Here is a 13,197-nt window from a genome sequence, read left to right on the forward strand (position 1 = left end):
AGGGCAGAGGAGCAGGATGTATGAAGCAATCAGGCTCTGGTCTAAACACAGTGAACAAATGGCTGGGTCATTACGTAAGATTCAAGGGAAGAAAAACAACAGCAACCAAAGTCCTCAAGAATCAGGTAACTGTGACTTAAAAGGCATTGACCACCTCTGTAGTTAGCTGTGATGGCTGCTGTGGAAATGAAGGCGATACGCACCTAATGAAGAAACAGAAACAAAGTCTCCCAGCTGAAAGCATCTGGATCAAGCGCACGCAAAACATGTATCAGAGTCACGCGAGTATAACTTTAAAAAGATGCTCAGCAATAACCAACGAAGGGCTGAAGCCGGCTGTCCTCACTCAGGCAGACTTCTCCAACTTCAGGACTTTGTCCTCTGCACGTCTATGCAGCGTCAGGAACTCAGCCGGCTCCAGGCATGGGAGTCCAGCCACGCAATGAGCCCGCTGGGCCCAATACCCCTTACTCAGGGATTGTGCTCCCTGAGTGGACAGAAGAGCCCACAGATCCCCATTTAAACCTTGTAGCAACAGCAGCACAGTGGCAGCTCGACGCGTTCTGGCCCAGTAGCTGTGTCAGGCCTGCTTCCTGTACCTGCTCTAGCTCCAACCCGTGCCTGAAACATTGACCAAAAACTGCTTTCTCTTCCCAGTTTTCACAGAATCGTGTTCCCCCTTTCCAAGCAACTCTCTGATCATTTTTAACTTATTTTTCCTTTGCCCAGCTTAGGCCCCACATGTGTGTACACACAACTGCAAATTGCTAATTCTAGTCTGCAACAGGCTCTTTTTGTTTCCTTGCAAGTCACCTTCTCATTCCACCCATCACCTTACCTTGCATCTAAAATCCCTTCATATTCCAGCAGCTGTTTCATGAAGCCTGCATTTGGTCTTGCAATGCTGCGTTTTTGCTTCACGTAATTATAGGCTTTTTCCAAGGACCAGCCAAATTCCTTCATTGCATAAGCTATAACCGTAGAGGCAGACCGGCTAACACCCATTTTGCAGTGTACCAGACACTTAGAGTGATTTTTCCTAGAGCGGAAGGCAAAAAATAAGAAAAACTGTATCTCAAATCCTTTTGTTTATTAAGTTTTACTATCACAGTTTTATATGGTGCATGGATGGTCATTTGTTCTCCAGACCGAGCCAACGTCACAGCTCAGAGGGAGTTAATTGGTTTGGGTTAAAGGGTCCAAGAAAATAAACTCTCTAGGAAAGTTAGGATTTGGAGAAGTGTGATACCCCCTAACCACTCTCCTCTCACGCCAACCGCACTGCTATTTCAGATACTACCCAAAGCTCTCTTTGTCTGCATGTCCCTGTCTTTGGAGATGTGGACCCAGCAGGCATGATGGGTTCCCTACCAGGCCCCCCTGCACTGTTCACTGCACATGAGGGCTTCTCTATCACCTGTACCCTGGAGGGTGGAGTGACTGGATGAAAATCACAGAGCAAGAAGTCTCACAAATAAAGAGGCTTCCTCGGAGAGGTTGGTGCAATCTGAAGAGCAAGTAACAGGGTTGGAGGCCCAGCAAGAAGGCCCTTATGCCAGGCCCCCATCTTCAAAGGTGGAGGCAAGGCAACTGAATGAAGGATCACACATGGGAATAGGCGTCTCCTGCGACGTATTTAGGAACCTCAACGCCCATTACGTCACCTGGCAGAATTGTGCCACAATCTGTCAGGGATAGGACCTCCACAACTTCAGATGCAGCCCCTTACTTTTTGAGCCCATTATTAATTCTAGCATTGTGGCTGATGGACAAAGTTAAATACAACCGCTAGTTACACCCCTGCAATCCTAATGATTTGGTCCTAATTTAGGGCGGGATTTGGCCGACTAACGAAAGAGGCTAAATTAACCAGGTGTCACTGTCCAGCTGCCCCATGCAGATCCAAATGAAGAAAAGCCCATCGGGTTCCAAGCCACATGCTGACACCCCAGCAGAATGTGAGTGGTTCATGTCACTAACTGTTGCCGGGAGCCACTGCTCTGCTTATTCCAAAATTCAAGGATTTCAAAATGTTTTACTTCATCAGAAGGACCCTTCGGGGCTCTTGCCATCTTTTAGGGTGTTAGGTGCAAACACGAACAGAATGTAGCATCGCTACTGGAAACCAACAAACATTTCGTTTAACAAAAAGGGAAACAAAAAAGCAAGTTGAACAAGGCGCTGAAAATAAAATCTCAGCACAATTGTGAGTGGTTGTGAAGGGGTTAATGATTAACCACTGACGGGAACAGACGGGGTATTTGGGCATTCCAGGGGCCCAACTGAACTCCCTTTTCAAAGGCCTTGGCGAGAGCAGGGGTCCCAGAAACCTCTTCATCGCCTCACAAAGAGCTCAGCAATTAAGCAGCAAAGGGACAGCTACTTAATTAGCCTGGTAGAGCTACTTAACTGACAGGGCAGTATAGACACTGAATGAGTTATTGTGCCAAACCTGGGGACAGCGAGCTGGGAGCATGAAGGAGTCCAGGGGAATTGGATGCTGGGGATAGAGTCAAAGTCAGAACAGACACACGGACACTTCTCAGGACTTGTCCAGTAATAGCAGCAGGGATGGTTACTTCCCTATTGAATACACTTCTCATTGCCCCTGCCCTGAAGTGGGAACCACAGCTCTCTGACTAACAGGACATTCAGAGGGAGGCAGGTTTCAAAATGAGCTTCTGTAAATGGTTCCATATCCTCTGCTGAAATGCTATTCGGCAGTATGCCGAGGGCACAACACTATCCTTACAATAGCCATGGTACTGGTGAGGGCGCTCCCTCGCCCCCTGCTGGAGGAAGTGCCTCAGCGTCATGCAAGGACTTGACCTCACTCCACAGATTCTGATGATGGGTTCTTATCCCGACCTCGGATGCCCCCAAGCACTGATTCGCTCATCTCTGTCCACTTACTTGGCTTTATTTATGAAATGATATGCCTCATTCCAGTGAGCCAGGAGGTCTGTCGTCTCCTCGTCGTACACCCGGATATTATGATACGCAAATAGACCAGGGAAAAAATTATCAATCTCCCTGGTGACATTTAAAATGTAGTAGACACTGCAGGATGCAAAGGGAAACAAAGGAGGAGAGTTTAATTATCACAGCCCTGGAAGGGGACCTGGAATTCATGTGATAAACCACACACAACCCAGTGTAACATTGGTGCTCTTACTGCATGGGACGATCAGCAGCCACAAACCTGTAAGCCCCCCGCTTCCGATTAAATCAGCTGGAGTTCTACATGTGGAGGACTGGCTGAATCAAGCTCCCTAGCTCATCTCTCTCTACTATCACTGTCCCATGTAAAGATGGAGAACAGAGGGAAAGTGACTTGCCCACTCTACCAATGGGGAAGCTGAGGGAGAGAGAGGTGCCGAAACTTGATCCAAGTCTCACAATGAATCAACGGCAATGCTAAGAATAGAACCCAGGAGTCCTGAATCTCAGCCTTGTGCTTTCGCAACAAGATCATCCTTTCTTCCTTCTTCCAACCAGAAATATGAAATGAAAGTTGCATCATTTTACTTTACTTCTGCAGGATATAGCAGCCGGATTTTTATAATAAAATAGGCGTATACCAGGAGAAATGAATGCCCATATTAAGTTATTATTTCATATAATTCAGACAAATCAATAGCACATGACGTTTATTCAAGGATTTGTCCAGCTTTGACTTTTAAAAATGGCATTTCAAGGATACCATCACTACGGATCAAAGGATTAATGTGCTGGTTGTTTTACTTATTCAAAAGTGTTCAGACAGCTGTTCCCAAGGACTACAGTTTAAACATCTTTATTCCTGCTGTTGAGCAGTAACTTTTCAGAGCTTCATTATAGGGGCCAACATGTGTCCTGGGCAAGCAGCAAGTATTTATACACAAAATTCCCATTGGCCTAAAACACTTAAAGCCAAGAAGTGCTGTAGTGATGAGAGTTCACTGAGAGACAAGACTGCAGCCACCTGTCTGCACTAGTGGAATGGAGAACAATTCACACAACTCTGCTCATCTTCAGGCAGTTTTGCACCATTTGGATAAGAGCTTTACCCCAAATACTGTAATGCATAATCTTCTGAAGTATTTGGGAATTCACACCTCAGACAACAATAAGCTTGCTCAGTATAAACTAGACTCCTACATAGGATTGGTCGTCCCTAGATCTCAAAGCACTTTACAAACGAGGACAAATATAATCTCCATTGTACAGGTGGGAAAACTGAGATAGAAAGAGAGGAACCATCTGGTCCAAGGTCACTACTGAGAATAGAATTCTGGTCCTGTGCCCTATCCACTGAGGTATGGCCTGAAAGTATTATATTTCATTTCACAAGACACCCAAACACGCAATTGAAAACAAGTGATTTGAAGATTTTAAGAGTCTAACGGTAATAGCCGACATTAAGTTGTGGAAAGGGCCAGTACTCACCCCGAGCCTTGAAGCTCTTCCAGGTTGGAGGCATTCCACTCAGACCCCTAGGATACAAGTCACACACACACACAGATTAAGCCTTTGTTCTGCTGGGCACTGTACAGTCACTGTGCTCTTTGCTATCTGGACAATATTTTCTCAGGAGCGCTAAACTAAAACATAGGCAATGGTTTCTGAAAAGAGTACCATAGGGCATGAGGTTCTAGGGCCCTGCATAACAATGCAGAGGTATTCTGCTGACTCAGCCTAGCAACTAGGCCAGACTGGTCCTAATAGCTATAACCCAGTGGTTCCCAAACTTTAACAACCTGTGAACCCTTTTCACTAAAATGTCTAGTCTTGCGAACCCCCTCCTAAAAATGAATATTTCCAGGGATTTTCTCCTTTACCTGAGTATAAACTGTAAAAGCAGTGATCTTGGAAATATGAAATTTGTTTTTATGACATGCTTATTACACTATTTATTATTAATTATTATTATATCATTACAGTATTTTTTTACATTATGAAAAAGGCAACACTCTTCCAAGATCTCACTTTTGTAGCTTGTATCACTTTGAATAAGCCTGTTATACAACAAGGCTCCTATGTTTCATCAAGGAGTATCAGATGTGAAACAGCATGAAGGTATTTAAGAAGCCAACTCAAAGAGTTCCTCCTACACAAGCATTCAGGTATTGAGCAGTCCAGGCAAACAATGCACGTTACAACAAAGCTTAAACTTGTTCTTCATAATAATTTTTAAAACAATACTAGCTGCCTATTTAATTTTAAAAATAGCAAAAAATATCCACCTCCCTTTCCATTTCTTATAAGGAGTCTTGAAGTTTAAATCTCCTGAGTGTGATAGATATGCTTGCTTTGATCTGCTTAGCTCTTAGAAGTTCAGGGGCTCTGGGCTGCCTGGGGTCCGTAGGGACAGCTCTGTCCGCCATTAGGGAATTTTTCCCCAAGAACCCCCTGTAACATTTCACGAACCCCAGTTTGGGAACCACTGCTATAACCCAAGCGTATAAAAGGTTGAGAGTCTCTCTGAGGCAGGAGGGAGGTAGGGGGAGAGATAGAGGCGTCAATCTGCTGGTAGAAACCCTAGGAAGCTCAGGCTGAGGTTTATTATTTATATCACAGAGCACATACAGGCCCCAAACAAAATGGAAGCACCACTGTACATACACACAGAAGAAGTCCCTGTCCTGAACAGCTTACAATCACAGAATCATAGAAATGAGGCCTGGAAGGGACCTCAAGAAGTCATCCAGTCCAGCCCCCTGCGCTGAGGCAGGACCAATTAAACTTAGAGCATCCCTGACAGGTGTTTGTTGTTAACCTATGGCTCTTGACCTGATTTATGACATAGGAATCTTTTAGGCTAATATATATTAGTACGTGCTTTTAACAGGAAAGAGTAAAAATCAACATTGCTGAAAGGCACATGGAGGAACATAGAGTATAATGAGCAATATGCACGTTAGGACAAACAAAGGTAACTGCAAAGAAGCAAAAACAAGTTAAAATTGTAGCTTTGGGAAGATTTGGGGGGTACTTGTGTCCAGGGAACTAACCACACTGAGTTACTGAAAGTACTGGGAATGGGGCTGATGCAAACAGCGTAGGCCAGCCTTGGAAGGTTAATTATGGATAGCTGGGATATCGTAAGAACATAAGAATGGCCCTACTGGGTCAGACCAAGGGTCCATCTAGCCCAGTATCCTGTCTTCCCACAGTGGCCTGGTCCAGAGGGAATGAACAGAACATGTAATCATCAAATGATCCATCCTCTGTCGCTCATTCCCAGCTTCTGGCAAACAGAGGCTAGGGACACCATCCCTGCCCATCCTGGCTAATAGCCAAACAACATTTCCCAGAAGACGACATATGAGAAGGGGCTGGAATAGCTTCAGATCTGGTCTTGGACCTAGGCGGGTGTAAGAGAGGAGATGAGTATAAACAAGGTGTGTGCCCGACCCTTGGTGGGCACTTTGGGATGAGAGGCTGGACTGGACCGTCACCTCCCACTTACAGTGTACTTCACGGACTACCTTCTTCTAGCGGTATTTTCCATGGGTCCCAAGAGTTTGAGAGTATGACAGCACTACGGACTTTCTTATTATATGTATCTGTTTCTTGTTCAGTAGCATTAATGCTTAGGTTAATCTGGATGATAAATAAAACTTTTATGTTCATATTCCTGTGATTCATCAATCCCACCTGTTAAATAATTTACGTAACCACTAAGGGAAAGAACCTGTCAGCTGTGACCGGTGCACTTTGCACCTCAGGTAATTTCAGGCGGCACTGTCCAACCTGATCTTAGCAACCTCCAGTGGTGGAGATTCTACAACTTCCCCTGGAAGCCAGTTCCAGAGCTTAACTACCATTATAGGCAGAATTTTTTTCCCTAATATCTAACCTAAATCTCCTTTGCTGCAGATTAAGTCCATTGCTACTAGCCTGGAGAACAACTGATCACACTCATCTTTATAACAGCCCTTCACATATTTGAAGACTGTTTTCAAGCCCTCATCCCCGCCAGTTGTTTTTTCTCAAGACTAACCAGGCCCAGTTTGTTTAACCTTTCCTCGCAGGTCAGGATTTCTAAACCTTTGATCATTTTTGTTGCTCTTCTCTGGACTCTCTCCAGTTTGTCCACATCTTTCCTAAAGTGCAGCACCCAGAATTGGACACTGCTCCAGCTGAGTCCTCACCAGTGCCAAGCAGAGTGGGACAATGACCTCCCAGGTCTTACATACGACATTCCTGTTAATATACCCCAGAACGATATTAGCCTTTTTTGCAACTGCATCATACTGTTGGCTGAACAGGCCTAAACAGGCAAGACAGACAAAGGGCGAGAGACAGAGAATATTCTACAGATCCCTAAAACTGAAGCACAAGGAGATTAAGTAACTTGCCCAAGATCACAAAGTGGAGCTTTCACAGATCCAGGGAAAGAACCCAGATCTCCTGAGTCCCAAAGCTGTGCCTTAGCCACAAAACCATCCCTCCTCTGAACTGAGGGAGCGTTAGCCCTATTACTTAAAGAAAACCACAAAGAGATGGCACATTTGGACAACATATGTGCAGTGTGTTAGGAGCACAGTGGGAAAGTTCCCAGATTACAAAGTAATATTAAGCAGGATTTCAATCAGAAAAGCTCACAACAAATGATCCTTGGAAGGGGTCCGAAAGGAAAAGACGATGGGCTATGGGACACTGAGGATGCATCTCTAGATTGCCTGTTCAGATCCAATCTGAGCTGGTGGTGAGCAGCACTGGATCTGCTCGCTTGCTTGCATGAAGTGAGTTAGACAGTCTCAGGGTAGTTCCTAGCACATCACAAAACCCACCAGAAATGAACATTCCCTGTTTTCAATAACAAATATAAATTGCATAGGAAAACCATTCAGACATTCTGCAAAATAAAGTGGTCGTTATCAGTGTTCCCTTTAATTTTTTAAGTCCATGTGCAAAATGAATTTTGTTATGTGCACCAATATGGAGGCGATGTGTGACACAACAAAATTCATATGGTGGGGATGGGGCTGAGGGATTCCGAGTGTGGGAGGGGGCTCAGGCCTGGAGCAGACGGTTGGAGTGTGGGGGGATGAGGGCTCTGGCTGGGGGTGTGGGCTCTGGGGTAGGGTGCAGGCTGCCCCGGGGCTGTGGTGGGGAGACAGGACTCCCCCCAGCCCTCTCTCACCGCAGCAGCTGGGGCCAGCGGGAAGGGACACCTCTCCCCGCCGCCGCAGGTCTGTGATTTGGCTGGTGGGGAGAGGCGTCTCTCCCCGCTGCAGCCCTGAGTCCCTGCGTGGGGCTTAATAGGCAGCTGCACGGCCACGCGGCTTAGAGGGAACTTAGGTTGTTATGCTAGTACCACCGAGTCTCCGGCTATTTGAGTGTGTGAGATGGCCCCTAGAAGCCATGGGAGAGGTTACTGTAGAGGTACATGCACAACACATTGCAAGGAGAACTAAGAGGATTTTAAAATATGATTCAGTCTCAGAGACCTATTTCCTTAGAGTCTATCATGGAAAAGATGACATTGCAGCAAAGTGCAGAACTGCTCCCATCTCAATTAAATCTTTGTTCTGGATGGCAACTTCTAGTTTTGCTTGGAGTACCATCTAGTGGCAAGAGATTACAAGAGACTCATCCCCGCTCTGAGCCTGTTCACAGGCAGAAAGAGCGAATCACCTTTCAAACTGATTATTTATATAAAGCCAGCCACGTGGTAGGCACTTTGACTCTCTTAGTATATTATCATTACCTTTGATTTAGCAAGGCAAAAATAGAGGGCACATAACTGGTACACTTGGATAGTGTCCTGATCTAGGTCCTTACCCCATCTTAAAGAAAAACGACTCCTATTTGTAGACATATTAAATAAATCGATAAAGGGCAGCCTTTCCTGTGCACAATGCACCCAACAAACAGGAGCACTAACATCAGGGCCAGGACACCATTTTATTAAATCTACTTAGCTTCCAAAGCAGGGCAACCAGTTATTGTGCACACGGGGAAAGTCACAGCAGCAGGAATGAATGGGGAAAAGGGAAAGACTAAGCACTTCCTCAGAGCAGTTCTCAGGACGTGGGGGAAGGCTGTTTTCCCGCATACTGTATCAACCCCTGGCAACCTCTTATTTATTTTCTTTCCATTAGAATAAAAGCTCCCATACTAAGACTCTAGCCCCTGCCAATTATCTACAATTACAAAAGCAAAATGCCATTCACCCAAGCCTAGAAGCAGGTCCTAATCAAACACTACCACCCCTGTACGTTAGTCTGCTCCTCAGCTCCTTTACTTCTCTTCAAAGGCCAGGTGAAACAAACGTCCCCCCGCAGCATGCCACCACGTACAGAACCCTCCACCACGCCATGCCCACCATGTGTTCTGCTCCTGAGCTGAGCTGGCCAGGAGAGGACCACTGATGGAGCACATTCACTCACGGGGAGAGAAAGGATCAGGAAGGCCCCCGACCCCTCTTGCCAGCCCATCAGCGCAGCTCTGTGTGTTCAGAATGAAGGCCCAGCTAGCAGAAAGGGCTGCTGGGCTGTGGGCCTTTGGAAGCGACATGGGGAGAGGAAGGAAAGGAGGCCTACAGTCTCCTTGTATAAAAGGTTCAACACCAGGCTATATCACCTGCTGGTTTTTCTCCCCATTGCAGGCTTTACACCCAGTGCAGCTTGCCTCCAGCCCAGTGGCTGCTCGTGTTTGACTGATGCCCCTTCTCATGCTCAGCATAGCTTCTGACTCTGTGGCTTACCAGATACAGATGATCAAAAATCAGAGATGGTTTGTCCATCTGCCCCAGGATAAGCAGCATTTCATTGTCTATAAATTCCTTGAATTCTTTCAAGTTGCAATTCATCTGCTTCTCCAGCTCATTTCGTATCTGTGGGGCAGAAAATGACAAAGTATGCCACTTAGGAAATGACAGCATACCACCTAGATGGTGGGCTGTGCAGAATGAAAGGAGAGTGCCAATAAATTATACATCCATCCATTAGAGAGCGAGAGAGACTACAGTCCGCAGAGAAGTACATAAATGCTTTCAGAGACAAATAACCTCAGTAAAAGATCATGTGAGGCCCCAAATTCAGGCTTTGTAAATAAAGCTTCATGCAAAACCCAATATGAACACAAAAACTGTTATGGTATTTTTCATCCTGAAGCATTCCCTTGAAGTGCTGAACACCCAGCACTGTGCTAGCACCGGAGAAACCAAAGCAAAACCCACTAGAAACAAGAAGTAAAAACCAGCAGCATCATTGTGAAAAGGGAATTAGATCTTTTAAAGTCTCTCACTTGTAAGGTGGCAGGTAGGAAACATTTGTAAGGTATATAGATTTTCTTCTTTATCCCCTCCCTTTAAAAGCCAAACCTACCCCAGCTTTCTGCATTACAACACTGCATGGGAGTAACTCTACTAAAACAGAAGAATCTGAGCATTTTCGGGGCAGCCGAAGAAGAAATGCTGGCAACCAATTTGTAGGGCTTTTACCACGGCACAAAGCTCCAGGCAAGTCCAAACTCAGGGTACATTGTGGGTCAGTTTCCAGGTATCCTTATACCTTGGACCCCTATAGGAGCTCCCATTGGAGTATTTCAATCACTTGTTGTAAGGACTCTAAAAGCCCACTGTGAGGTTGATGTTATCCTATTTTACAGATGAGAAAACTGAGGGGCAGAGAACAGAAGACTTATCCAAGGACATGGAGTAAATCTTGTAAGTTCAGATGGAAATATATATCCTAAGGGTCCTGACTCCCAGTCTTCTCTGACCCTTACCCAGTGCTACCTCCCATACTCTGGACAATGACAGGAACCGAGTGGTCACAGGCCAGCAAATGGTAGGTTTTGCTTACTTCCTTGGAGGTCACATTTTCCAGGTCTTTGCTCATCATGATACTTCGGAGTTTGGCTTTAATGAACCGCTCTGTTCTTTCCCCCTCAGTTGGCCTGCAAAGGAAAATTAAAGGAACTATCTTGACAGGCATTTCACTGGGGCAGAAGGCCTCAGCGATGCTCTCTCAGTATAATGATACCCTTACATGGAGAAGGGATGGGAAGGATTCAAGTTAATTAAACTGACACTGATGACAGAGGAAAACTTTACAAAATTACGTAAGAACTGAAAGGAGATCAAACTATTGGAGAAATGAAAGGGAAAACGTGGGATTTCTGAAGTGAACAAAGACATTCAAAATAAAACTCAGAACTGACTTGTCAACAAACAACGCTGGGGAATCGGGGCGTGTCGACTCCAGGTCCTGCATCGTGTTCCACTCATTGATGCAACTCTGGTCCGAACTGATGCAGCTTTCATAGTACGTGGCCCAGACCAGAGCCATTCCACCTGGGAAGTAATTGTACCTCCGTGCGACCTCACAAGCTTTGTGGAGGATCTGCAGGGCAGACCTACATGTTTCAAAAGCAAAGAAGGGGAGAATCTGAGCATCATAGGGAGTAAGAGCACACAGCAGTCCAGGGCCCTAGAGATTTTCAGCTGAGACTTATTTTCAACTTAGTTTGTTATGGTTTGTTTGTTTGTTTGTTTGTTTGTTTGTTTTGACAGCAGAAGGTTTGCTTTTTCCAATTTCAGATAGAGGTGTCACAAACACTAAACAGTATGGTTTGGATGCCATCTCAAGATCTGGTTACCACTGAACACAGGACGAAATTCACTCCATGCAAGAGACCAGCACAAGGCCTATGCACCACTTGTGTCCCGCTGGGACTTAATCATTAGCTAACTTAAAAACTCAGACAAAAACCGTAAGAATGTGGACACTTCAAACTACTCTACCAAGGAGTCGAAAGGCACATTTTACAGCATTCCTAGCCTCTGGCACACACCAAGAACAGAGCCCAGATTGGGTAATTTGTTTTTGCAAATTATAGCATTTAACTTTAAAAAAAATCCTTCAGTTCTGTAGATGTTATTACACTGAACACACTGACCACATCAGAAGCTGCTAACCGGAGGGGCAGAGTTTTAAAATGGCAGTAACAAGGGGGTTGTTTGTTTGTGCACCAAATAATCCCTAAAATTACATCTTCTTCCATATCCACATTGTTTCCCTATTAAATGTTACAAGAGCTCAGATTTCATAAACTCCAGCGCTGCCAGCATAATGTATGTGCTAAAATCTATGCAATTTGTTATATATCGGAACAAGTCCCTTAAAAATCACCACCGTTAAAGGCAATCTGTGGTCAGAGCAGTCAGGGATTTCATGATATTCAGATATCCCCATTTTGCTGTTTTGGGATGTGTGTATGTGGGTGAGTGTGATTATAAGAGCTCAGCCAACATAATCAAAGCTGCGAAGTGAAACCCTGGGCTTCATGGAAAGTTATCAGACAGCAGGAACTCCAGGGCAACACTGCAGCAACAAAGAACACTGGAAATTCCACGAGATTGGCAAGAGATCCGGAGATGGCCTCTTCAGCTAGTTACAAAAATACAGAGAGAGCCAGCATGGGGTTTGCAGCCTGGTCAATTTCATGTTCAACTCGGGTCTCATATTGAATAACCTTATTCATGTCATTTCCCTCAGTGCATATACTTGAGAGTGTATAGTTGCTCTGAACAGAAGAACATAATTTACATCAGGAAAATGGCACAGCACACTCCTTACTCCTTTCAGCATACTTACCTGCCGAGACAACCAGCTTTCTAGACATGGAATTTTTTTCTTAAGGTACTAAATAACAGCTATGTAAAAGGCTAAATGCAGGTTTGTTTGTTTAAAAAAAAAAGCTAATATAAATGATCTTTTTTTTTTTTTAGTAAAACTAAATCACCAATATACATACCACATAGCTTGCACAGAAACTGGTTTGAAGATATGCATCTTCCCTGCAGTGCTCACACTAAATCCGCTAACAGAGAGAGAAGAAAAAGTCATACAGTGCCCCTTTTTGCATTAGATCCTCCATTGAGCAAACCACCACTGTTTTCCTGCTAAGACAGTAATGCCCATGCTGCAAGGCAAAACAAGTCATAGCCATTGCAGTACGTGTGGGCTGGCATTGACAGTTCACCAAAATCAGAAATGGGAATTTATGCAACCTGATTATCTAACACAGCTCTTAATGTCCTTGCAAACAAGAATGTGAAGGGAAAAGTTTATCTGCAATTACCGGTAATTAAAATATTGCGTATTTGTTTACTTAGAGAAATCACTACTAAGATCTAACACATTCTATCACATAGCACAAAGGTAGCAATAAGCAAAAATAAATGATCAATTAAATGGA

At 44.7% G+C, this 13,197-nt stretch overlaps 1 protein-coding gene across 11 annotated transcripts in view; it reads right to left on the minus strand.

Moving 5' to 3' along the window:
- The window catches only part of SSH1 (slingshot protein phosphatase 1), a 62,291-nt gene that overhangs the window by 8,336 nt on the left and 40,758 nt on the right, over positions 1-13,197 (minus strand). For all 11 annotated transcript variants that reach the window (XM_065568817.1, XM_065568818.1, XM_024101526.3 and 8 more), the window contains 7 exons: positions 12,754-12,819; positions 11,158-11,352; positions 10,800-10,893; positions 9,698-9,826; positions 4,429-4,475; positions 2,914-3,060; positions 839-1,039 (listed from right to left, as the gene is read on the minus strand). In XM_065568817.1, coding sequence (XP_065424889.1) covers positions 839-1,039; positions 2,914-3,060; positions 4,429-4,475; positions 9,698-9,826; positions 10,800-10,893; positions 11,158-11,352; positions 12,754-12,819 — 879 coding nt within the window. The remainder of the gene's footprint in view (positions 1-838; positions 1,040-2,913; positions 3,061-4,428; positions 4,476-9,697; positions 9,827-10,799; positions 10,894-11,157; positions 11,353-12,753; positions 12,820-13,197) is intronic.

Source organism: Chrysemys picta, chromosome 15 (genome assembly GCF_011386835.1).
Source record: "Chrysemys picta bellii isolate R12L10 chromosome 15, ASM1138683v2, whole genome shotgun sequence".
In the NCBI taxonomy this organism is placed as follows: domain Eukaryota; kingdom Metazoa; phylum Chordata; order Testudines; family Emydidae; genus Chrysemys; species Chrysemys picta.